Source organism: Talpa europaea (genome assembly GCF_964194135.1).
Source record: "Talpa europaea genome assembly, chromosome: 4".
Lineage (NCBI taxonomy): Eukaryota > Metazoa > Chordata > Mammalia > Eulipotyphla > Talpidae > Talpa > Talpa europaea.
Window position 1 is genome coordinate 104,891,149 of NC_140070.1, and position 26,493 is coordinate 104,917,641.

At 50.1% G+C, this 26,493-nt stretch overlaps 1 protein-coding gene across 3 annotated transcripts in view; it reads right to left on the reverse strand.

Moving 5' to 3' along the window:
- Nucleotides 1-122: 122 nt before the first annotated feature.
- The window catches only part of ITGB5 (integrin subunit beta 5), a gene marked incomplete at its 5' end in the record, with an annotated part of 105,370 nt that continues 78,999 nt past the window's right edge, over nucleotides 123-26,493 (reverse strand). For 2 of the 3 annotated variants that reach the window (XM_084231291.1, XM_084231293.1), the window contains 5 exons: nucleotides 123-520; nucleotides 2,042-2,208; nucleotides 3,438-3,557; nucleotides 6,360-6,463; nucleotides 11,200-11,422. In XM_084231291.1, the coding sequence (XP_084087417.1) occupies nucleotides 425-520; nucleotides 2,042-2,208; nucleotides 3,438-3,557; nucleotides 6,360-6,463; nucleotides 11,200-11,422 (710 nt within the window). In that variant the 3' untranslated portion in view covers nucleotides 123-424. The remainder of the gene's footprint in view (nucleotides 521-2,041; nucleotides 2,209-3,437; nucleotides 3,558-6,359; nucleotides 6,464-11,199; nucleotides 11,423-26,493) is intronic. The other variant, XM_084231292.1, reaches the window with a different exon arrangement.

A 26,493-nucleotide genomic window follows, 5' to 3' on the forward strand; every position in this document is an offset into this window, starting at 1 on the left:
ATCAGAGCTGTACATAAATGCACGATCTTTTTATTTCATATAAAAATGATCAACATGAAAAAAGTCAGACTGTGCATTGACTTGATACAATCTGACACTCCCAAGAGCCTTTTCTTCGGGCCAGACCGGACAGGGGCAGTCTGAGATAGGCAACGCTGATAGTAGCAGTTCATTGTGAAGACAAGCTGGATGTGTGGGGAAAGCTGAGAGCACAAGGCCCCACCTGCCTTTCCCGGCTGGGAGCAGGGCCCTGGCCCAGCAGTCAGGAGGCGTGGCCGTAGGCCGCTGTGCGGGCCACACGCCCCTCGCCCAGGTGCTCCGGAGTCTCTGTGCCCATCTATCTAGGGAGCCATGTGCAACGGAGCAGCCATCCAGGCGTGTCAGTCTCTACCATTCACCCTCTAGCCGTCTGTGCAGAAGGACATCAGTCCACTGTGCCATTGTAGGACTTGTTGAACTTGTTGAAGGTGAAATCCACGGTGTGTGTGGAGATGGGCTTTCTGTACAGAGGGTTCGAAGCCTGTAGAACACGAAGGACACGTTAGGTGACTCACTCCAACCACACACTCAGGGTCAGAGCCCTTCTTTGTAGCAGGGTCAGAGCCCTCCCAGGACGGCAGCGGGTCGGGGGACAGCCTGTGCGGGGCCGGCCTCTTGCCGGTACGGTCCCTCCCCTCCTCTGAGCTTTTGTCTTCATCCCTCAAATGAAGGCCTGGGTCAGATGGCCTCTGAGGCGCCTTCCAATTTAAACAAAAACTAACACTGGGGATTCACTGGTGGCTTGCTCTGTGCTCAGTCTTTCAGGAGCAAACAGAGGACATGGGCGCTGAGGCCATGTGTGCAGGTGCTATAAGACTGTAAACTCGAAACCTGCTCCAGGGCCTGTGGTACACAGACCCGCTGCCAGACTCTGCGCCAAGGCTGTGTGCAGTGGCTCTGTCCTGAGGCTGCTGCCACCGGGCCTGGTGCTCCCGGGGCCGTGCTCCCAAGGGCAGGACTGGGCACGCACCACCTTTTGTTTGTTTTCAACACCAAAGATGTCAGTGGGCCTCTGTCACTTCCAAACTCTACCAGGGCATCCCTGGTGATGCAAGGGGTTGAGATGCAGCCTGAGGCTATCTGCAGCATTGCAGCATGAGTTCAATCACTGGCCAGTTAGCTACCCACGTGGTATAGAAGACCTCTCCTGTCTCACCCGTTGCTCCCCTCAGCAGTGTGTTTCAGTCAATCAGCCTGTTCTGTTCCCCTCTCTGTGTCTGGTGAGTCCTCTCACCCCCTGCACCTCTGGACTATACCCCAGTTCTTGTGTGCATAAATAAATAAATCTTAAAAAAAAAAAAAAAAACAAGGGGCCTCCCTGGTGGCGCAGCGGTTGAGCGCTGGGTTGCGAAGCTGCCCGCTGCTCCCCGGCCACCAGAGGAGGGTCCCACATGACGCACAGACCTGTCCTGCTGCCCGCTGCTCCCCTCAGCAGTGTACTTCATCGGTCTGCCTGTTCCGTTTCCCGCTCTGGCTCTGGTGAGTTCTCTCACCCTCCCGCGCTTCTGACTGTACCCAGTGCTTGTATAAATATATAAATCTTTTTTTTTAAGTTTTTTTTTTTAATAGAGGCATGTTTTATTTATTTATTTGTTTGTTTGTTTTTGTTAATACATGCACTGGGTACAGTCAGAAGCGCGGGAGGGTGAGAGAATTCACCAGAGCCAGAGCGGGGAGCAGAGCAGGCAGAAGGACCGAAGGACACTGCTGAGGGGAGCAGCAGGGCGGCAGGAGAGGTCTGCGCGCCATGCAGGACCCTCCTCTGGTGGCCGGGGAGCAGCCGGGGATCGAACCGGCGCTGCAGAGGCTGTGGGCAGCTTCACAACCCAGCGCTCAACCGCTGCGCCACTGGGGAGGCCCTAAAATAAATCTTAAAAAAAAAAAAAAATTCAGGAAAAAAAAAAGTTTTAAAAAACAAACAACAACAGCAAAAAAAACAAAAAACAACTCTAACAGACCTCCTAGCTTCTACTTTTCTACTTCCATCTTCCCACAGGCTTACCATTTCGTAACGGGCCCTAGATCGCTCACTCTGGAACTTTGCAAACTCTCTCCGGTCATGGATGGTGACAAGCAGCTTCCAGATGGCCAGGAGCGCAATCCCAATCAAGAGGATACTGCCGACCACGGCCAGGAGGATGGTCATGGCGTTGGGGGCAGTTCCGCACTCTGGGAGCAGGGGGCACAAGGAGGAAAACCGTGAGCAAAGTGGCCAGTGTCACTGTACCCCCCCCACCCCCCAACCTCAGGTATGCCTCTCTCCCAAATGTCTCCCCCATCTATTCTCTCTCCTCACATTACTCCTGGGAGAAAGTGAAGATTCTAAAAGAGATGGTGACTGTCTCCAGGCCACACACACAGCTGGTCTATGGCATAGGCCAGGAGAGAACCATGGTAGCCACCTCACATTCTCCTACACATCCTGGGCCTGTGTTCACAGCTGCACCCCCAATCTGAGTGCACACACCCCAGCCTGGCCTCCTCTCCTGGGCAGGATGCTGGAGCATGTCTCAGCTTTCCTGAAAGCAGGCGGGAGATTTTGTGGAGCCACGTCTGCGGGGCCGGGCTGGATGCCAGCCAACCTTCATAAGCCCTTGGTGTGGAGCCCTTCGGAGCAAATGTGCTCATTTCCAAAGAACCACAAAGACAACACTTGGAAACAAAGCCTCATTCTTACGGGCGTGCATCCTGGGCTGGTATCACACACTTCCCTCTGCCTCCAGCCAAGGACAGACACATTATGTGGTCTGGCCCAAATTGGAAAAACAGTTTGCAATGTTGCAAACTGAAGAGAGCAAATTTTCTCTGCTCCCCCTAGCCTTCTTGAGAGAGGAATGAAAGGGGGCACACTGGAAACCCTAACTGCTCTAAGGAAAAAGGCCATTGGTTCCTGGGCCAAAGGCAGGAGGTGGGACTGTCCGTGTCTGGATGACAGCCTGACCTCCTCCGTGGCCAGGGAGCAGAGCAGGGCAGCATGGAGGAATGTTTAACAAGAGCTCCATCTGTCCTTCTTGGACTCCACCCCGGGAAGTGCAGCAGCCGGCGGGCAGTGTGTGTACCCAGATGATCCCTGACGTAAGCATTGGCCCGCCAGACCCGCCCTGCAAGCTCCCAGATTGCTCAGCAGCTCCTCACCGCCAGCACCCTGCAGGTGCCCCACGCTTGCTTCCAGCCCTGAGTTCCCTCTCCACAGGTGAGGCAGGCCTAGCTTTTCGTGCCGCCCAAGACACCAACCTGTGTCTCCCAGGGCTTCAGCCCAGGGCGCAGATACACAACCATATCTTCTGTAACTCTAGCAGTCAGTGGGGGTGGCCTGGGATCCTGATCTTTGCAAGGAATTGTACCTTCCCCTGCAGAAACTGAGCCCCCGGGGAGCAGGTGAACTGGTCCCCACCCACCTGGCTCCCTGAGGACCCTCAGGTCAGACTTCCCACTGGGGAGCTCTGCGTAGGTGAACAGCATGACACAGTCCTTGGCGGTTTTGTAGAAACAGAGCACAGCCTCCTGGTCGTCTTTCACTGGAAGAAAACCAAGCAGCAATGTCCTGAGTGTTTGCTCAGCCACAGGTGTCTTGCATCTCCCGAGAGAAATGACACTCTCACCCCCTCTGGTGGGACCGAAACTGTCTAGAAGGTTGGCAGCCATGGGCTGGGGAAGGGCATGTGGGTCTCGCCACGAAGCCACTCTCCAGTCTGCCCTCTCTTCTGTTGTCTTGTTAAGAAACCCTATGTTGTTGCTGGAAATAAGTGGGGACTTTCGTTTCAGGTCAACAGCCCCCACAGTGGTGCCTGCACAGGGGACCAAGTGAACTGGAAGTGCTGGGCAGGACCGAGACCTGGCACCTGGCCACCTGGATTAAGAAGTCCCCTTCCTCACACTGCCCAGCACTGCCCTGTCCCCACACTGCTCTTCACCCAGAGGAAGTGTCCCAGTCCTCTGTCCAGGTGCTGCATTCCAGGGCTCCCCAGGGAAAAGAGGACTTCTGAGAAAGGAAGCAGGGGAGAGCGAAGTAGGGAAGGTGAGTGGTCAACACCAGGGAGCAATGGCGCATGGGTCCTGAATAACAATTGTGGGTTAAAACCATGGCGTGAAATGCTTTCCAGCTCCAGTTTTTATAACCTATTGCTCGAAGGAGTTTCAACCTGGAACAAGACAAGTTAGTGTGGTCTTCAAACATGAAGGCCGGGACCTTCTCTCTCAGTCCTCAATCACAAACTTGGCCTGGGTGGGTGTTAGTGAGTGTATGAAAAAGCTTGAGAGGGGGAAGGAAAAGGATAAATGGTGAATTCAAGCATAAGCTTTTCCTGTGAGGCAGCAGATTCACCTCAGAGGGTCAGACTGAGGGGCAGCTGTGACGCCAGTGAACCAGGCAGCGGCCACAGGAAGGCAGTCTCGGCTTCTGACTGTGCTTAGTGAGGGGCAACCACTGCAGGTCTGTGGGTAGAACTTGCTGTGAGCTCAGAATTAAGCAGCAAGACAGATGCAGGGGCAGGAAGGTGGACATGAGAAACTGCACGGGCTCCCCGTGGTCTCTCGCATAAGGTCTAACACACAGTAGGTGCTCAATGAATACGTGTTGACTGAATACATGACTTGACATAGTCAACAGCCATGGTTTGGCCAGGGCAGTCAGTCAGAACCAGGGAGGCAGGAATAAGGAAGCTGACAAAAGGGGCATGTCGGGGTCCAACAGACCGGCAGCTGGGAGCTAGGAATCTGCAGCAGCTGGGGGTCAGGGGAGAGGGCAAGGCTGCCCGCCAAGGAGCCGCAATATTTGGCTGCTATTGCCAGCCAAACAGCATAATATTTTCAAGGGTCATCATATTGTAGGATGTCAGCAATTCATTCCTTTTTTATGGCCAAATTCTACTCCACTACAGGGCTATACCGCATTTTATTTTCTCATTTATCCGTTCAGGTACATGTGATTTTTTTTTTTCCAGTTTTGACTACTGAGTAAGGCTGCTATGAGCATTCATGTGCAAGTTTTTGTGTTAACATGTTTTCATGTATATACACCTGGGAGTTGAGCTGCTGGACTACATGGTAACCCTTTAATTTGGGGGCAACTCCCAAAATGTTTTCCAAAGTAGTTGCACCATTTTACATTGCCACCAGCATTGTAAGGAGGGTTCCAACAAGGGTCATTTTGACTTGACCCAGGTCATTTCCAAACCAATCACATGCACTGAAGGCTAAGAGCAGTGATTTGTACCTCTTATCCTTAGAAATTCCTCAGCTTGGACAATAATGGCTGCACTAGAAAAGACATGGCTGCAGCCCAGAGATGGTGAAAAACATTTTTCACCTCTGTTGTGAGCTCACATTCAGAATTGGACTTGAAGCCATTTGTCAAGCAGTAAAGTAGATGATGCTTAGTGTCGAACTGTAGTTATTAGAAGGAGAAGAACCCCAAAATGCAAAGTGCTGGGCAAGATAGCAGAACTGGAATAAACTAGAGCTGCAGAGATGCGTGACCTGCAGCGAGGTGAAGAGTCTGGGCAGTCCCCAACCCCAGGTTCAACTTGGACTGAGTTCTGCCCCTCAGATGCTTGCAACTTCATGACAGCTGTACTGGGTTGAGGTGAAATGGGGCGGAGACCAGCTAGTTATTGGCCAAGTGTGTCTTCCCTGCCTCCTGGACACATAGACTGACTACACTTCCCAGCCATCCTGGCAGTTAATTGTGGTCAGACCACTGAGTTCTGGCCAATGAATGTGGGTAGAAGTATGTGCCACTTCCAGGCCCATAGAAACCTCCCATGTGATCCTTCACTCTGTCTTTCCCCTTATGCTAAGTAAATGGAGAGGATTCTGAGGATCCTGAGCAGGGTGGAGCCATGCTCTATAGGCTGCCTGGGTTCCTGAATGTCCGCAGGGAATGCCTTGGCAACAGGAACATACATCTTCACTGGACTTACAGTGAATGACAGATTTAACATTTCAGTGCACTGAGGTTTGGGATTTATTTGTTGTAACAGCCACCATTATACATTCTAATTAATATAACAACTTTTCAGAGAGTCTGGGAGAAGGTAAACTAAGGGTCCAGCATTAGGACAGAAACTTATGGACAAAGAGGTCTTGTACTCTGGTGAGCCTAGAACCATGCCTTAGCAGAGGAACCCCAAGACCTCTTGGGGAGCCAAGCAGTCATGTCAAGGACTCCGAGACTATGCTTGTAAACTCAACATTCCTGTGCTGTATCAACATTCTTTCCCACCACACAGCCCTGAAGATGACCCTATGAAGGAGAAAGTCCCTAGGTATCCACCAAAATCCAAAAGTGTCCAGCTACCCAGGCACTGGGGCACACTCACCAATGCTGTCCACCCATGTGATCACCTCATCCTTGCACAGGTTTTGGCAGGTCTGGTTGTCAGCTGGGCTCCTCGAGTGAAGCAGCAAGCAGTCCACACAATCTCTGTGGAAAAGAGGCAAGACACAGAGGCATTAGGTACTGTGTAGCAACTCCACACCAGGCACTGGGCTCCCTGCAGTGCAGGCCCCAGCCCTCTGGAGGCCCCTGAAGCCTTTAGCCTCTTCCCAAGTTCAGATGTTTGGCGTCAGGGAAGGTGTCTGCTCTGCTGTGCTTGTTGTGTTATGTGGTGAAGTCCAGGGTTCCTGGGAAAACACAAGTGAGTTTAAAGGCATGTCTGGTCTAGGCGTCAAGTTGCAGGTTGGAGAGCTTTCAAATTCTGATACCAGGAGCCAAATCCATGTTTGATTTGGTACATCAAATGCTTAGCTGAGGAGTCTGCTCCAAGCCAGAAGTCTTTCAATGATGAAAACTAGGTTCCCAGCCTTGGGGTCCTCACATCTCTATAGTGAGTGCTTGCCACCCCCGAATTAGTCCAATTCCCAGGATCCCACCAGGGGACCATCACCAGGGCAGCTCTCAACACCCCTGCACATTAGACTTACAAGGGGCTTTTGAGACAAAATACCAGCCCCAGGTCCAACCAATCCAAGGAATCTGAATCTCCTTCTGGAGCTGGGTTCTCTGGGATTCTGATTAATAGCAAGGGCCAAGGGCCACTGTGCAGGGGCCTCTCAGAACCTAGCCCCTCTGGCCTCCCAGACAGAGCCCACTTGGGAAGGGACCCAAGGACTTTGCTATAGTTTAGGTAGTTGTTCTAAACAGGTTTCCTCCACAGTCTGAGAGAAGAATGTTCCTATTTAGTGTGATTTGGTTATTTCTGGGGTCCAGGAATGCTCAAACATTTTTCCATATATACCAATGGTAATAACATTCCTGGACCCAGAAAATAACCGATCAAATCATACCAAATAGGAACATTCTATTTTCAGATAGCAGGGAACACCTGAATGACAGGCCCTCAAATAATGTTGTTTTGCTGAAGGATGAAAAAAACATTCTGGTTGACATGGAATAAAATGATGTATTCAAGGACCTGCTTCATGTCACTTAAAATCACAGTTCTCAAGAGCCTAGCAACAACATTGATCAACTATACTTGAACATTATCAACTATTGTGGTGGAGGCCAGAGGATGGTGGCCCCCTCCCAGGAAACCCCCATTTCAATAGGGCCTCCTGAAGAAAATGAGTTAGGAACTAAAAAGAGACACTTTGTGGCCCTCTCCTATCCCAGGCCAACAGCTTAAATCAGGTATTCTGTGCTTCAAGTGCTCAATGGTCAATTAAATATTGATACTTTAGTCAAAAAACCCAGTGTAGGGAAAATGGAGTTAACTCAGACTCCCCCCCTCCCCCCCTCCCCCCAGGCCTCCACAGCCGGCACCTGGGGTCCTGCATGTCTCCTAAGCACACGCGCCTTTGGTTATGGACACTGGGGCCCAGAGCGCGCGGGGTGCGCAGATGTGAGTGTGGACGCACTGGCCAGAGGGGCGGGCTAGAAGGGGCTCCCCTGCTCTGGTGCTCACGGCGGTGGCAGCATCACTCGGAGGCCAGGGGGCTCATGCTGCCTCCCTGCCTGCTGGTCTTTCCCGATTCAGCTTTCAAGGCTTGTAAAATCTGCCAAAGTCACCAAAATTTTCCTTTTGTCTCTGAGAATCGACAGTGAACCCACCCGGCCCGGGACGGCCGCACAGCATCCACTTCCAGTCATTCTCCCTCTTCTCCAGGTAGATCAACATTAAGACCCCAAAGGATGGGCCGGAGTTGCTGAGCCATAAGGGTGTAAAGCCTGTGGTGGAGTGGGAAGGACCCCAGCCCCTCTGGGGACTGTGGGATGGAGAACGAAACAGGGCGTTGAGAACTCAACACCAGGAAGGCGTGGGTTGGGGCAAAGTAACCCAGCTGTCAGTGAACTTTTACCTTTGATTCTGTGAGGTGTTGGGGTTCCGGGGCCTGCTAGGTGAGAGAGAGCCTTCTTAGGAAACTGGGTTAGGACCCAACAGCCAAGTGTGCTGCCTCCTGCCAGCTGTGCCCAGGTACCACAGCACAGGGGTGGCCTCACAGAGCTGCAGGACATGGGGGCAGCTGCCCAGCTTCCCCTGGAACCAAAGGGACTGCATCTAGAAAGCTCTTTGGCAAAAGATAGAGAGGGATGAACAACCACTCTGTGGTGCCGCTATTACTGTCATCCATCTCTTAATCCCTCAGAACGAAGAGGCCAGTTATATAACATTTTCATTACAGAAGCTTCAGAATTCTGTAATTCTGGAAGGGAGCTGGGAAGCAACCCTTAAGACCCCCTTGTTTTAGGTGAGGAAAATAAGGCCAAAGAGAAAGTCAATGCAGCTGGGCCCGGCACCCAGGCGACCCGCCTCTCACACAAGCCCCACTCTACGTCCTTCCTCTTTATGAGAAGGAGCTGGCAAGTAAGCAGTGAAGGGAACTGGCGATGACGTCCTTAGGAGGGTTCTAATATCTTCAAGGGTCCTGAAATTGGCTGTGAAATCCCACCCTCCTAGGAATGACTTCATGGAAACACTCTGGAGTTATAAACAAGTTGTAATGTTTGCATTTCCTTTGAGCTCAGAGCCCCACAGGGCTGGCAAAGATACTTGGCTGGGGGCCAGGAAGGGGTGGCTCCACCTCTGGTCATTCATGCTGACCCGGGCAGCCCCTCCGCTCAGGATTAACACATGGCAAAGTAAGGCGGATGCTCCAGTCTCCCCTGGGACCAGCTGGGGGGGGGACCCGGGGGGGGCCATCTGTGCCCTCCACCTGCATCCCCTGTGGTCATCAAACTGCGGGGTCACTTCTAGGACACGTTCCCTAATTAGCCGCGTGGACATCAGTCTAACTTGTGTGCGCCACGTTCTGGGTTAAAGCTGGTGAGGTGCTATCACGATAAATCCGGCCTTTCAAACAAACAAACGGCCGAGAGAGACTCTGCTCAGAGCGCCCATTAATTGAAATCAGCTGAGGCTAATTTTGGACTCACCCACCATGAAAGGCGTGTTCGGTTACATCTTGAAAGTGGGGACTGGCTGCTCAGAAACCCAGGAAAAATAAAGCACATAAAGCATTCAAAACCTGGTGACTCAGCAAAGTAGAAAAACAACCTGATATGTCACCATCAAAGGGAATTTTTGCAAATTGCAACTCGGCTGTGAAAGAGACAGCGGGTCAGCGTGGTTCAGAGACAAGTGAGAAAGGAGGTTGGGGTTCCCTCCCGGCCCCTCTGCTCTCGTTGCTTTTCTGCTATTACTGAATGGATAAAAAATTCTCAGGTCTAGGTCTTTTAGGAAATGAATCCTTTTAACATTCAAAGCTAGAAGGTTTGGCCCGGGGGCTCTTTTAACAGCCCTAAGTCACCCCTGCAGGGTCTCCCTGCTGCACAAGAGGGGAAGCAGAGGGCTTTATCCGCTTCTATTAATTCCATGTGTGTTGTCCTGCTTGGGCCCCGCTTCCCGTTCACCCAGTGTGCCCCAAGGCCCGGGAGCTTATCCTCAAAAGGGTTCTTATGGTGGGAACTGGGGGACAGCTGATAGCGGCTGGGACGCCACGGCTATTTGGGCTTCGGATCCAGAATCCAAAGTCCTCCCCTGGGTGTTTCTACTTGAATTTCTACTGTTTCTACTTGAATTTCTATTGTTTCTCCACTCTGAACACTTTTAGCTATTTTTCTTCTCCTTTACTCTCCGCAGCTCCCCTTCAATGAAACAACATAAAATCTGGCCCAGTCTACCTTGTCTCTTGCTGGCAGCCAGCTTTCTTACCGCGCCTGGATTATTTGTGGCACATGTCCAACCAGGGGTTCTGCCACCCAGAACATCTCTGAGCACGGACTGACCAGCAGCCAGGGCAGGCCAGGGAGCATGAACTCATTTCATTATCAGCCTGGGCCAGACATTCGCAGGGGAAATTTGCCAAAAGCAAATCGCACAGATGCTTTCCCCAGCCAAAGAGAAACGCCGCCGCCCGTCTTACAAGTTGCTTGACTCCCGTGCCCCGGCTCCCCGCCCTCCTGGCCCCTGAGCGCGGGTGATGATGACACAGCTGTTTCTCTAGCAAAATTCAAGACCCTGCCTCTCGCTGTCCTTCCAACATAACTCTGATTTCTGTGATTCCCTGTCATTCACACTCTGCAGAGCGTATAGGGCAGAGCCACGGGGAGGTCAGCACAGGGAAAGAGACCTGGGCTGAGTCCGTCAAAGGCGCAAGCCCAAGTCTAGACAATCTCTGCGCTCAGCAGCAGCGCAGCGGCCCATTATCTTTATAAATGGAGCAGAAAATGCAGAAGGCATTGCAGTTTCTGGCATGCTTATCTAGGTCAGGGCCATCCTATCTCATGTACCTTCTGATTAGATTTTGTTTAAAGCAACAGTTCCCACACGTGTGTTTTGTGAAACATTATATGGCAGATGTTAATGTGGGAAGGATATCAAGTTCATTTGGGAAAAAAAAGATGCACACTGCCCCCTTCTGACATGCACAATGGCATACTAAAAACTCGAAGAGGGTGCCATTTTGGTACCAAAACTAGTTTAATTTCATTTCTCTTATTAACGATAATTTCTAAACTTGTCTAGAACGGAACAGTGGTTTTGTTTTTTTGTCCTATCTTCCCACAAAATCTCTATGGAACCAGAGTTTGAAGGACACTATTTTAGTTAATGTTAGTAAGAGTTTTGTTAGCCAGCAGGCCGGGTGGGGTAGATGCGGGAGACAGGCTGGCAGGCAGGCCCGGTGCAGAGGACTGAGGGCGGTGGGTGGGTGCATTACCTCTTGGTGCTGCAAGCATCTGGGCAGGTCGGACACTTCTCACATGTCTCCCCAAAGGCTCCTGGCTCTGTGCACTGGCACTTCCCACAGACACAGAGCCCGCGGTCACTGCAGATCTGGCCATCCTTGGCCCGGCATGTGCTGATGTCTGTGGAGCAGTTGCAGTTGTCCCCAATGTAACCTGCGTTGCACTTGCATTCTCCACAGTGACACTCACCATGACCTAAAAGGGCATGCAGAGCACATCAGGGCCTGCCTGCATCAACACAAACAGCCACCTGCCCTCCCCCCCACTACGTGCCAGGCAGTGATGTGTCCTTAAAGTCTGTCTGGGGAGACAGAGAGGGCTGGCATGGAGTGTAGCAGGGGCCCTGGGCAGCCTGTGTGGCCTGGCTGGGTCTGGGGTGGGGCTCCAGGTTGGTTGAGAAGTTGGATAAGTCATGCACAGGACCAGGACTCTGGGGAGGTTCTTCCCGCCTCAGATGTTGTGTGACTAATGTCCATACCCTATTCTCCAGAACCTATGAGCCGCACCTTGTATGGCAAAGGAGATCGCAGACGGGTTTAAATTAAGGATCTGGAGACAAGGTCATTGCCCTGGATCATCCAGGGGACCCTAAAATACAACTGGGAGGGTGCATATAAGGGGCAGAGAGAGCAGCTAGAGAAGACGGCAGCAAGGAGAGAGCAGACGCAAGATGCCAGCTGCTGCCTTTGAAGATGGAGGAAGAGGCCATGAGCCAAGGAATGCAAGGAGCACAGCTCTAGAAGATGGAAGAGGCAACCACCCTCCCCCAGAGCCTCCAGAGGGAGGAAGCCTGGATGACACCTTGACTTCAGTCCAGAGAAAACGATTTCCGACTTCTGACTTCCAGAACTCTAAGAGTATGTTAGATGTGTGTTGTTTTAAGTCACTAAACGTGGGTTAATTTGTTACAAAAGCAACAGGAAACTGACACAGTTGTCAGTCTTAGTGAAATGCTGAACATGCTCTGGCCTTGGCCCTGTGGTCTGGCATGGGATGACTCAGGACAGGTGCCCAGAGCCGCAGCAGCAGCTTACACGGAACAGTACTCTCTGGGCATGTCAGGCCACACCTGCATAAGCTACCACAGGCTTGCAATTATCCCACCTGGTCAGTATTATCATTATCCTCATCTCATAAGTGATAGAACTGAGAGCCAGAAAAGGGAAGCAGCACATCGAAGATCAGAGAGCTAGTGACTGTGGAGCCAGCACCTGAAAAAGTGAGTCTGGCTCCAAGTCCACGGTTTGCCAAAATCTGCTGCCTTACAGGAGAAAAGAACAGGCCCTGATCATGACGGGAACCAGGTGATGGCTGCCTGCTCCACCTTTCAGGAGGGCCTTTTCCACAGCCTGCAAAAGGCGCGGGGAGGCATCCTCTCAAGCTTTTGCAGGCAAGGGCAGGGGAATCACTTGGCTCAGAGACTCGTGTGTCTGCTGTGCAGTGGAATGCATGGACTACACCCTTTCCCAAGGGGAGCAAGAACCTAAAGTGAATTCTCGATTCTCTACACTAACAGAGGTGGAAAGCGCTACTACAAATGCACTTAATTTTTAAGACTCTTCTTTATACTACCATTGCAGCATGCTCTTCTCCCTCGTGTCATTGTGCCAGGGCTAATAGGATTAGAATTTAGACTATTAGCTGGAGACTAGAGGTATGGAGGGTGGGAAGTGGACAGGCTGGGGGTCTTGGATTTTTCTCCCTCACCTGTGTCAATTTTCCTAGTAGTTGGATCCTAGAACCTTCTCTGAGACCACCAAAGGGTGTGACCCACACTTCAGATCAGGACCCAACTCTTCACCCACCACTGATTTCCTGGCTCCCTCCCCGCTCTGTCTGCTCTGTGGTGCCCAGAAGCTGGAGGTGGCAGGAAGACCATCTGGAACAGCCAAGCCTCCCACTCTGGGCAGCCACTCCACTCGCCAGGGGCTCAGCGCCACAGCAGATCTTGAACTGGGCACGTGCCCTCCCATTTCGCAGGGAGTTGGAAGGCATACGGCAAACCTTACGGGAGAGGTGAGGTCAGGGAAGTCTGTGGAGTACAAGGTAACTGCCAGAAGCTGGTGAGTTGGAAGGCATACGGCAAACCTTACGGGAGAGGTGAGGTCAGGGAAGTCTGTGGAGTACAAGGTAACTGCCAGAAGCTGGTGTGTGAGGCACGAGCCACAGGAGAGCGCAGCACCCTGCTCAGGGGTTACCCGATGTGCGGTGGGAGGAGGCAAACGCAGAGAAGGGCAGAGCCCTTGGGGAGGGAGGGCGGCCCGCGTCCCTCCGTTTTTCTTCTTACTCTGATTGTCTTGGGGCAGCCACAGAAAGGTATCCAAGTATAATCAGACACACTATTCCGAACTGCCAAAGGTTTGCAGAAGAGGTGCTATATTATTTCGTGGCTGGGTTTGGGTTCGGGTGCAGTGTGTGTCTGTTAAAGGACCTGTTCCCTGGGACGGCAGACTAGGCAGGGGGCCCACTGTCCTGCATTTCCCACCACCATGGTGATCGGCAAGTGACTCCGGTGCTTTGGGAACACTGATAGCCTGCAGGCCCGAGCGCAAAACCCAGCCCAGGGCATGCCCCAGACCTAGGGCTCAGGAGGAGCGTTAGAGTGAAAGGGGCAGGCGGAAAGGGGAGCTGGTGATTCACCAATTACTGCAGTTTCTTGGGGAGGCCAGGACTCAGCTCGAGAGACACAAGCTTTTCCTGAAAGCCTTCTGAGCACAAGGACATAAGAAGGACATGAACAGAGACCCTGCAATGTGGCCTGAGCATGAGGTGCTCCAGGCGACTCCAGGGGGGTGGCGAGCAAGGGGACATTCACGCAGCTTCTGGGTCTTAAGTTCTGGTTCTTTTTTTTTTTTTTTTTGGTAAAGATTTATGTATTTATGCATACAAGAGCTGGGGTACAGGCCAGAGGTGTGGGGGGGTGAGAGGATTCACCAGAGACAGAGTGTGGAGCAGAACAGGTGGATCTGCTGAAACACACTGCTGAGGGAGCGGTGGGCAAGACAGCAGAGGTCTGCTGTGCCATGTGGGCGACTTCCTGGCGGGGGATCGAACTCCTGCTGCAGTGGCCCTTAAGTTCTGGTTCTTAAGAGGACTCTACAGTCAGGTCCCACAAGCCAAACTAGGAAAGAAGTCCTGGGCTCCAGGTTTGGTGAAATGGCTGAAGCCACGGGAATGCTGCCCTCTGTGACTCCCTGAAGAGCCCCAGTGTAGGTTATGTCACTGCCTTTCAAAGACAAGCAAAAGCAGCCCCAGCAAAGGTGTGGAAGAGCTGCAGTGTCTTCCTTCACACCCATGGAGGAAAGCGCTGTCTAAACATGGGATTCTTCTCCAAGAAGCCCAGGCTTAGCTTCAGAATCCTCCTCAACACTGTACTCCAAATAGGTCCTACCAGCTGTGAGAACTGGCACACAAGCTGCACCTACTTGCTGTCTTGGCTTAAAGCTTCCAAATCTCCTTCATAAAGTGTGACCCAAATAGGTCTCCAAAACGACACTGATCGGTCATGTTTATCCTCATCCAAATGTCTCATCTCCTGCAGGGAGGGCTCATCTGTCCATCCCTCAAACGTCACTCACGCTCAGAAATGCCTTCTGGTCAGCCACTGAGCAACCCTAATGCCCTGGCAGGAACACGGACAATTAAAATGACAAAGGTCCCTCTCCTAAGATCAGTAACAGTAGAACTGCTTAGAAACTTGATACCGGCTAACAAACCCCAGAGGGTCTAAGCAGGGACTCTTCACCAAATTAAAGCTCATTGATAATGCTACCCCCAAACCTCAGGAAAGTTGAGTTGAATTTCACGATGCCAGTTTAATATTATACAGACATAACATTTCCACTACGCATAGACAGCAATAGTGAAGGGCAAGTGGAAGCATTTGTAAGTTGTGAATTGCTACATGTGCAAGTTATTATTCGTACTACCTTTGTTGGAATGATGGATGGCTAAATGGACAGGAAGTTGTAAATGTGTCTATTTATACCGAATCTCAGCTCTACAGAATTCAACAGCTCTCCATCAGCAAAACAGAGCTTGTGTGGGCAGAGGGCCAAGAGGTGGCCCCTTGCCTCCTTTTATAAAATAGAATGAAGGCTATTTAGAAGAAGGGGGACCCTTGAAGGGGGGCTGGGAAGGAGTTGGCAGAGAGGAGGGAGGGGAACCAGCGGCCTGGATGTTGAAAGAGCTGAGAGAGGAAGGTCAGCCTTGACATTCTGCAGAGGTCAAGGAGGGTAAATCCTGCAGCGGCTACTGGGTCTCACCACAGGCCGTGAGGTGGTGACAGCAGAGTCCAGCTGGTCTAGACAGGGAGGAAGTGGGACAGTGAGCACGAGCAGCTCCCACAAGTAACCTTGTGCAGGGAAAGGGAGAGATGAGGAGGGAGGAGGCCAGGGGCTTTGCAGATGGGACACATTTGAGTACTTTGCTGAATGATGAAGAGAGAACATTTGGGGAGAAGGGAAGGGATCCGTGGGATGTAAAACCCTACAGAGAGCAGGGTGGAGAGGGATGGAGGAGAAGGGGGAGCAGGCGGGGTGAGGGCATGGCCAGGGCTTCCAGTTCCAGTAGCGGAGGCGTTCAGGGTGATGGGCCACTGAGGGGTCTCGGTAGCACCAGCTGCAAGTGTGTCCACTGCCAGGCTCTGTGTCACCTTGGACAAGTCCCTAAACCTGTCTGAGGATCCATTTCCTCAGCTCTCCCTGAAGATGCTGACTTCCGCCTGGGAGCACTGTCAGAGATACTGGCACCGCTACAAGCACAGCTCCTGCTGTGGAATCTGGCACACGTGGGTGCCAGGAAGTGGTGGCGGGAATTGCTGCAACTGCCACAGAAGCTGAGCAGCAAAGAACCCCGAGAGAAGCGGGCAGTTTGTCCCAGGGCTGCTTGGGCCCCCCAGACAGTGGGGCTGGGGGACAGAGGGCAAACTGGAGGTGGGTACGGAGATCTTTGGGGAATGGAAGGGGCGACCAGGATGTATAGACAAGGTAGAGGAGGAGTCGAGGAGCAGGTAGTGGAGTGGCACACCCTTCCTCAGGAGGTGGAGGGAGCTCAAGAGGACAGAAAGCAAAGATCTGAGCGAGCACTGAGGCCCAAGGAGAGTGCTGACAAGCATGGGAGGAGACCTGCTTCCCCCAGGTCCCCCCACTGCTTTCAGGGAACAGCAGTTTCAGGAAGGACAGGGGTAGGGACTTCCGCCTAAGGCTGAGATGGAAAGGAGCTGGGTGGGGAACAGAGGAGAGAGACAGCAAACTCTGGAAACGGGGCAGTAGAGACGCGTGGCTTCTAGACCCAGAGTGGCGGCGGCTGGCACTCCCGATTCTCCTACTGACCAGCAGGAACTGGTGTTTAACTATGTATGTTGATTTCTTTATTTTAAAGTGGGGCTGTTGCAAATGCCTCCCTTGTGGGGTTGGCTGTGTGCGTGCAATCACTTTTCCGTCTTAAAGAACTCAGTGTCTGGCATCTAGGAAGTGCTCAGTAAATGCCAGCTCCCCCCACTGCTGTTAAAAGGGGTGTGTGGAGGAGGAAGTGGAGTAGATACTCTCAGCGAATGCAGGGGGAACTCTTTCTATGAAATCAGGTCAAAGACGTTCAGGGTTAAAAGCTCCCATCGGGTTACTGAGTCCAGTTCCAAGGCAAGAGAACCCGAGGTCCTGGAAGAGCTGCGCAGCTGATGCCCAGGGCCGTGGGGGCACGGGGCACCACAGAGGACAGCAAGGCAATGTGGCAGGAAGAGGACAGTCAAGGGTGACTTCAGAGAACTTGCCTGAGGGCCTGGAGGAAGGAGGGGCCAGCTTGGATGGGGGCAGGGATGAGAAGCCCCTTTGCCTCCCCACCCTCGCCCAGCTCGGGGCTTGGGGTCACAACTGGGTAGTACAAATCCTCTCTCTATAGCTGGTCCAAAAATAGTTTCCATCTAGCTAGCTGGGAAGGCACCGTGACTTCCCTTGCTTCCCTTAGGGGCAGCTTCCTCGTCTGAGCTGGAGGTCATTTTAGCTCCAAGAAGGCGAAGGAGGAGACAGGAAGGCGCTTCCCCTGTTCTTTCTCCAAGTCCCGACTCACTGTCCCCGGCCTCAGCGTGTCTCCCACGGCACACACCATTCACTTCTCTTTCATTCCCTCTCAGTTTCTGCCTCTCTCAGGGTCCCCCACGGGGGTCTTACCCCCTGTGCGGCCCTCTCCTCACAGCCCGCAGGGCCCCGCCTCTCTGCTCTCTTGTCCCCCCTCCTCTCAGAACAGGTTGCCCTAAAAAACAGGAATTGAAGAGAAAAAAAAGGGGTGTGTACTGGGAAACCTGTCACTGAAATCTTGTCTGTGTTCTGGACACTTCTGGGCGAGATCCTGGCCTAGCTCCCAGAACTCCCCAAAAACCATCTTAAAAAGAGTAAGAAACCACCCAGGAGCTTCATGTGTTTCCTGTCACTGGGGCCTGTGTGATTCAGAGGCCCTATAACTAGAATGAGCCCCATAGCCCTCTGAACCTGAGAGACACACAGCAGCGGAGGCGGCCTCCCTGTCACAGGCAGCCCAGCACTCACCCGCTAGGTCAACGCAAACTTCCGTGAAGAACCAAAACCAGACATGAGTTGACCTCTCTGGGGTCCACAATATCTACCATCTTCCAAAGGGCACGGCCTTGCTGTGGGGCCGTTGAATGGGAAGGGAAGTCCCTCCTGAGAGGTGCTTTCTGATTCCTTGTTGACAAGCAGGTCAGTGTTATATAAAGGCCCTCCCATGTCCTCACGCGGCCCAGCTCAGCCCTGTGGCAGGGTGTTCTCAGCATATCTCCCTATCGGGTCCCATGAGAACGTGCCCCTCCCACTGTTTTATCTTGCTCTTCCCTCAGCTGACTTTGGCTCCCCAAAATGTCAGGAATGGATATTTGAAATGCACAGGACATGTTCCCAGTTCCTTCAGAAGGGATCTTAACCTGACTCCAGGTACCTCTGTAGAAAAAAAATAAACCAAGAAAGAAGCTGCTCTTGACGAGTTGCGTGCTTCTCACTACAGGCTTCCTGAGCCCATAAATAGAGCACTCACTTGCCAGGAGGGGTTCCTGGCTGGAGAACCTGCCAAGGAAGGCCGCCCCTCCCACAAAGAAGGCACAGCGCTGCCTTGCTCAGCACTGGCCTGTACCCAACTCAGCCCCCTCTAACCAACTCTGCCCCATCCTCGTCAATCTCCCTGAACCACCTTGGAGTTGCTGGGCTGGGAAATCCTTTCTGAACGGTGCTTCTGGGCAAGCTCAGATGCCTACTTGGTGGCTCTGGGCAGCAGTCCAATTTCCTTGTTAACAAAGAGGGGCGGTGCCTTGTCTGCCTTATAAGATGGGAGGAATTCTTTGTGAATGTGAACAGAGAAATGAATGACGCCTTCAAGAAACGTCAAATTCCACTGAAACAGCAAGCACTGAAATCTCCTAATAGAGCAGCTTTCTGGAATACTTACAAAAAGATGAGGCATTGTTCCCAGCACTTGACAGGGATTATCTCATTTGTGTTCCCAATAACCCTAAGTGGTGTTACAATTATTGCCCTAATTTCTGTAAATATGGAAAATGAAGCACAGAGAGGCCAAGTAATTTATCCAAAGTTAGAGAGCAGGTAGGCATCAGGGTAGAGACTGGAACCACATGTGTAACACATGGGAGCCAATATTCCTAATCACCACATGCACTGCTTCCCCAGTTCAATCCAGTCGTGATCAAGTGATAAAAATATCAACACCACGTAGGTAGCATAAATGTTCACAGTGACTGAGGGCCTGGTATAGTTAAAAAAGTGCAACAAACCCATCTGCAGGCTGGCCCTTTTAATCACTGACCATTAAAATTCACTCTTTCCCCCATTTTCTTATCTGTAAACTAAGGGCAGTAGGTTATGGTGCATCCACTGTTGACATTGCCATGTGAAGGCAGGGCAGGGACAAATCTGGAGAATCTGGAATATGCTCCTGGTTCAGTTGTAGACTTAAAAATAGTCAAGGAGAGAGGGCATTGTGAGTGCAAAAAAGTAGCATGAGTTCATCTGCGGACGTGTAGAGAGTGGTAGCCTGGAAGGGAAGTACCTGAAAAGGAGAGATTTACTAGAAGGGCAGTAGCAAGCGGTTAGATCTGGGCCTGCTGTCTGTACGTGTGCGCACATAGATGGACGGGTGGGGGAGGGGACACAAGCAACAAAAGGGAGGGAGGATCACTGTGGAGTGACTGAGGCATTTGAGTTTCTACTTCAGACCCCAAGACTGGACAACAGTTCTGTTGAGGCAAGCTGTGGCGTTCTCCTGCCCAATTTCTCATTCTATGGTTTGCCAGTTCCCCAAGTGAGTTTTTCTGTGGCCGCCTCAATAATTTTTCTAAAATGTAAACCATGGATGGCACTTTTGCTGAAAACCCTCCAATGGCTGCTAATCACCTAAAGTACTGCTTCTGTATTTATATTTTGTACACAACATAACAGGTCAAGTCAGCAACCAGGGCCCAGCACCCCAGTCCACCTTGCGGGGCTCTACTCCTGCCCCTTCTGCCCCAGCCCAAGTCCTGGCCATTCCAAACTAGTTGCAGCCTCTGAAAAGGAGCTGAACTGTAGCATGCTTATGTTTGGAAACCATGATACCGTGGTATGGAGAACAGAGTAGACTGGGGTGATGGCAGAAGAATGGAGAAAAGATGAATTTCGAAGAAATGTAAGAGGTCAGTGGATAAGACTTGGTGGCAGATGGGATACAGGAGTTGCTAAGGTAGGAAAAGGGATGATTTCTGGCTTCCGCAGCTGGATGAAAGGCAGAGATTAAAAAAAAAAAAAAAAAAACAAAAACAAACTTAGAAGGGAACCAAGACTGGGAAGAAAACCATAAGATCAGTTTGGGAAATCCTGCACTGAAGACACCCCAGGGGAGATGTTAAGAAGACAAGGAGCTAAAGGGTGCTGAGGAGCAAGTCAGCAACGTAAGGGCAACTGAAGGAACAAGCAGGATGAGACTCCCACGAGAGGCCCAGGACCTCGACAGTTTCAGCACTGAATGGGGGAGCGTGTTCCTCGGTGGCAAGGTCAACAGTGTCAACTGCTACTGAAAAGTCAAGGCAAGAAGTTAAGGCTACAAAAGTCTCCTAGGTGTATCAGGACAAGGCATCAGAGATCTAGAAAGACCTGGATATGGAAAGACTTGAATTCAAGGCTGAATCCAAACTGGACTGAGGTGAGGGCTGACTGATAGGTGACAAATGAAGACAGTAAATGTAAACAAATATTTGAGGAATAAGACTGTGAATATGGAGAAAAGAAATAGGGTCAGTGAGTGAAAGGGGGGGTATGAGGGTTTCTCTTTTTCTAGTCTTTTCTCATTTGTTTTCTTAAGATTGAAGAAAACCAGGCATATCTGAAAGTTGACCCAAAAACTTACCAAGAGGGTGAGCACTGGTATAGAATCACTTACCACCTGGGTGTATTTGTTTCTTTACTCATTTGCCTGCAAACACGTATAAGATTAAAGACAGTGTTTGACTTTGCTATGCCCAGTGCTCAGGATGGTGCGGATGCACACAGTAGGTGCTTAGAACATGTTGGAAGCTGTGCACATGATTAGGACTATACTGAAATTCTCAGGGAAGACATCCAGTACTATAGAGGATCAGAAGTATTGATGCTTATGACTTAAGTGTGATTCTTGAGATATTTCAAATTCTTAACAAATGTCCAAGAAACCCAGAGACTTCAGGGTAACATGAGAAAAAGGGATTAAATTCTCTTTCCTTTGGCAGAGTAAGGTCACTGTCAGGCAGAAGTCATGGGGTTTGCATCCCCCAACTGTTCTTGCACATTGTACAGGTTTCTCTACCACACCTCTTCAGAGATGCGAACAGGGATGCATCCTTAGTCTCAGGACAGCTGCTCCTCTGTCCTTGACTTAGTGTCCACGAACCAGCCCTGACAAGGTGCTTCCTAACAGCCCTGACAAGGTGCTTCACCTATTGCCTTCATCTGCTGGACTGCATGCTGTGTTCTATATCTGAGCAGCAAAATGTGACCACTTCTAAATAATACGGTGATGTAGTTTTAAGCAAAGCTTCATCAAACCTCAACATTACTTTCTGAGAGGACAGTATTGGCTAGAAAGCTAAGACTTCAGCATCTAAGGCAACTTAGCCTTGCAAAAAAGAACTTTGATTTCTGGTCTCTTAGCCCCTATTTTGTCAACGCTGACATCCAACTGCCAAGTCCCTCTAGTTACTATTGCATTCCACATGAAGGGAGAATGAAAGGACATGGTCTCTGGCCCAACTCTATCAATCACAGGGAGACTAAGGCAATGGAGGGAAGATGGAAAATGCCATGTTCTTTAATGAACTCACCTTTCCAGTTTCAAAGAAGTCTGTAAACAGCTGAGTGAGACGACCCATAGTCCTCATAGGACCCTGAGAATGCTGACTCAGAAAGAAAAACAGAAGGCCTGTGGTCAAAAGAAATAGAGGGACCTCAAATCAACATCTTGAGTGTGGCTCACCCTGCCCAATCTTCCTGGCAGGCCCTGCTGGGGAAATGCCAACCACATTTGGAGAGACATGAATTCACTACCCTCTTGGTCATTGCAACAGGAAGAGGTTACTATTTTAGACCTGGAAAGCTGTCATGTTTTTGTGGTTGGTTAACAGCTGTCCTAGTCCACCCTCCCTTGGCCACTGCTCAGAGACTGGTGCAGCGCTGTCACTGGACAGAGTTGTTTGGAAGGTCACATGAGTGGGCCATACTGAACCTTGGCTGTCGGAACCCTGCCAAGTCACAAGATGGTAGGAAATGGCCGCCCACAGAAGAGCACCCCCTGAGGGCTAGGGGAGGTGGGCTTCTCTTGGGGCAAGGCTTGGAGCCAACCATTGGTAGGGAGTATGACCAACATGTCAATCTTCTTAGTCACAGCCTCCCCCACATGGGAGGGTCAGTAGTAGCCACATTAACTGGTAGATTAAATGAGATTATTCATGTGAAGAGGGTGCTACAAACTAGAATAGGTTGACAAAGGTTCATTTTTAAAAGCATGTTCAACATAATCAATAACAATAGCCAGACACCCAGTCAAATACTGGAGGAGCACTCTTGCCTTCCATCAAGTAACAGGTACCTCAGTTGATCCCTTGGCATGTGGGTCCTTCAAGCCTGCTTGGATATATCCTAACATAACTCAGGGAAACTCACGAAAGCAGAAAAAAAGTTTCTTAAAATTTTGGTCAAGATAATGAGCACTTATTAGGTAAGACCTGGAATATATAAGCTAAGTGCTTGGGTGGCGGTAACTGGTAATTCAGAGATTTGGGAAGGGTCTGAGGCAAATCAAAATAAGTAAGATTATGTAGAAATGAAAATAATTATTTAGTTGCAATGTTTTCTAGGTCTGAATCTATAATCAAGAATCACAAGGAGCTTTAGTCTAGGTTCTGGGCCTCAGTTTTCCCAAATGTAGACAGTTAGAGCAGGTAACACAGTTACCTGTGTGACTGGTACTGTTAAGAAAAGCCGCAAATAAGCCTACTATGTAGTGCCTGCTCAGGCTGAGTGCAAAATACTAACAAATCAGCCTCAATTTTTTTTCCAAGGACACCACCCAATGTAGTCAAAAGGGCATTAAAATAGATTCTCCTTGTATTATTACAACATTTGCCTGTTGCTAATGGTCAATTTAATGTCAAACAACATATCAACCCGGGAAGTATATTCCTTTACCTTAGGGATGGTGGGGATTTGGGTAGGGAGGGCTGGTGGTTGTGGGCAGGGGTGTTAAGAGGGCAACAGTCAGGGCTCAGGAAGGTGCCTCCGAAAAAAGGAAATAAAATTTCCAGCAGGTTGGACTTACTCAGTGACTTACAGACGCCAGAGAGCACTCGGGTCTGGGTGGGGTTCTTAGGTCAGTGCTCTGCGCACCATGGATATTCATCCCAAAAGGAAAACAGCACTTTATCCAACCCCACCCACTCACCAGAGACAAGGAGCAGCAGAGACCTATCATTAGTTAAGTCACAGTTTCCAAAATCAAGAACAAACTCAAAGCAACATCTCAGCACCCAAGAAATGGAACCAAGAGAGCTTTAAGAAGAACTATTTTGAAAACCAAAAACCAAACCAAAACAAAAGAAACAAAAGAATAACTCTCTCAGTTACAGAGCCCTCTCACAGCTTTCCAGGGACAACAAAACTTTGGAAATTAAATTCAAGACTGTGAGTAACTCCAACCCTTTGGCCCTGGCACCCAAGAATGCTTGGCACTGAGGGGCACTCAATGAACTCTTGCTGAGGGAGGTGAATGCAGCCACCTACCTAAATCAAAACGACCCTCAGAGGGTTTCCATATCCATCGCTGTGTTGTCTAAGATACTCACTAAGCTCTGGTTTTTCCAAAGAGCTTTCTCCAACCACAAGCGGCAAGAGGCCGGCTGACTCCAGAGAAGAGCAGCCCAGCTCACCAGGACCACGTGGCTGAAAGCAGCACTGCTTTATCATACGACTCTGCCTGAAATGTTGGTAACTTTTTGCTCTCAAGGTGAACTTGATGCAGACGGAATTCTTACAGGATTTCTATCAAATTGAGAACTTCTGAAACCAACCTGTTTGGATGCCATGAATGTGTCTGATGCTTCTATCCCTGGAAGGAAACGTTCCTGGGGAGGAGGTGGGGAGACCAGAGAGTAACATTTATTCTACACCCCTGATGAGAGGCAGCACACGGGGACCTCTGCAGACACCGTCCTGTTCAGGGCTCACAACAAACTTCTGGTGTATTTGATAGGTAAGAAGAATGGGATCCCAGAGGGTAAGTGAAGAGACCATGGCCACAGAGATAGAAAAGGTCAGGGCCAGGTGGGGAATCCAGTTTTTGCCTCACCTGGTCATTTTCTACCCATTACAGGAGGATGCTTCAAAAGGACCTGCAGGGTTCCCATGGTCGTGGGGAGACATCTGTATGCTCACGAGCAACACAATTCTGGCAACTTTTCCAGACACTGGTGCAACCCTGCAGACCACACACTGGCGCTCAACCAGCCTAGTAAACAGTCTCCATGGAAGTGCCTTTCCTTAAGTACTGGTCCATCATAGTTGTTGAGAGTTGAGTAGCTTTGGGACAAATTCTCCTCTGGGAGTCCCCATACCCTGAGCACCCCATCCACCAGTGACTGCAGAAAGCGGAACGTGACTTCTTGGCATTGCTGTCCCATGCATGATTAGGATTTATATACAAATTAGGTGATGGAAATGGTTACACAGGATATTCCTTTGGGAGAGAAGGGTCCTTTCTATACAAGATATATATTTTTGCAAATAGCATCCAGACAACCAAAGCAAACTGAGCAGAGATTAACATATATGAAGAAACATGGAGAACTTTCTAGGTTCTCCCACCTGAGGCACACAGTGGTAGCATTCCTACCAAAAGGCCCCTTCCTAGGAAATTAAAAATGTCAAAACTTGATTCATTTAAAAGGTACTTTTGGATTTCTGTGTCATTGAAACCACATTCAAGACGGTCCTGTAACAAGTCATTTATGAAATACGCTAACTGTATATAATGCAGGGACAGAAGGTCAAACTGCCACCTTAGCCCCAGAGTAGTTAGTCACCAGGCTACTGACTCTGAGTGTGAAAACTACATTTCTGGAAAAAAAAAAAAATGGAATAAATATGGTGAGAAGCACTTCTTAAAACACATCTGTTGCTAAAGGAAGTCTTCATTTGTTGAGAGTCAAGAAGTCTAGAACTAGACCTGAATGTCAGTGTCACTTTATCTGGAGAATTTCAGCAAAACCATGTGAATGAAGCCTTCTGGAAACTCAGCCCAAACCCAGAACCTGTGCTTGGACCCTGGTTCTGACCAAATAGGAATTACACCACTTGTTTCACTCTGCACTTTTTTTTTTTTAGTGTTTGGGCGAGAACTACAGATGCCCCCTGACATCTAATTGCCCACCACACATTAAGGGCTTGGTGGACAGTTAGATGGGTAGATGGAGAGATAAGCCAAATACTCTATTAGATGAAGTGAAATATAAGAGAGCTTTCTGGATGTACTTCTGGAATATCGCAGTCACAGGCCAAAGGGGTTCTGTTCAAAATTCTGTATCTTATTTGATTTAGATTTTCCAAATATATGAAACTCAAGAAATATGCTGAGTACTAGCAAATTATCCAATCTACCCCAGTGTAGCCATTTTAGGTACAGAGACTGCTGAAAGCATCAGAGAGTCAGGGTTGGGACTGATTTCAACAGGTTTACCTGAAATCCCAGGAAATGCACTGTTTGGGTACCGAAACCAACAAAGAACAAACTCTTGACTACATTAAAAACAAACAGACCATACCCTAGTTCTCATTTTCTATTAGTAGAGGGACCCCAAAAAGTCAACATTTTACAAGACTCAAAAGACTAAAGCTCTCACAGTGGCCCCATGAAGCTCCCTTTGCACACACAGGAGCAGTTTATGGGCAGGACCATTCTCTGGCTCAGGATGCTTCCAGACACCAGAGGGAAACACACGGGTCCTGTCTGCACAGGCAACGTGCATGTGGCACAAATGAGGAACAAAGTGGCTCAAATGCCCCTAGACCTTAGTCTTATTTGCTTTACTACTAAATTTGATGATGCATATAACATATTACAAACCTGCAATCTCTTCCATTTCCCCCTTGGTCCTGTTCCTTTTGTTGGGGTAGGGCGAGGCGGGAATAAGTAAGAACTACAAGCTTCTGGTACATGGTAAGACTAAAGAGAAGTTTCTCTAGGACATCCCTGCAAGTTGCGGCCCTGGCTCAGCCCAGCCCTGTGTGAAGACAGATCACAACCACATAGTCCCTTGCAGGCAGGCTGCAGGGAAGTGGTGAGCCAGACAGAAAACGCTGAAGTCAGCTGCTCATGAGCCTGAGTCAGCATCTTCACGACCAGAGTGGTTGTTGAGAAACAGGCTCTTTCCCACAAAAACTCCAAATGCAACATGAATCCAAGAACTCAAACCGACACACACAATTCCAGAGTAGAAGCCTCAAGTTGACCGTGGGTGCCAAAGAACTGGGGGCTGGAACTCGTCACCCACCCATTCACAGCTGCCTCCCGAACAAGTGGTTGTGTTTAAAAGACAACAAAGTAAGTGCAGACCACAACACAAATGCAAAAGCACGACTTTGTTAACACACTATCCAGGCCTGCCTGGGCCTTCCTAAACCTTCAAACACAACAATGACCTCATGCCAGAAGGTATTTGCTCCAAGTAGACTTGGGCGTCCTCACAC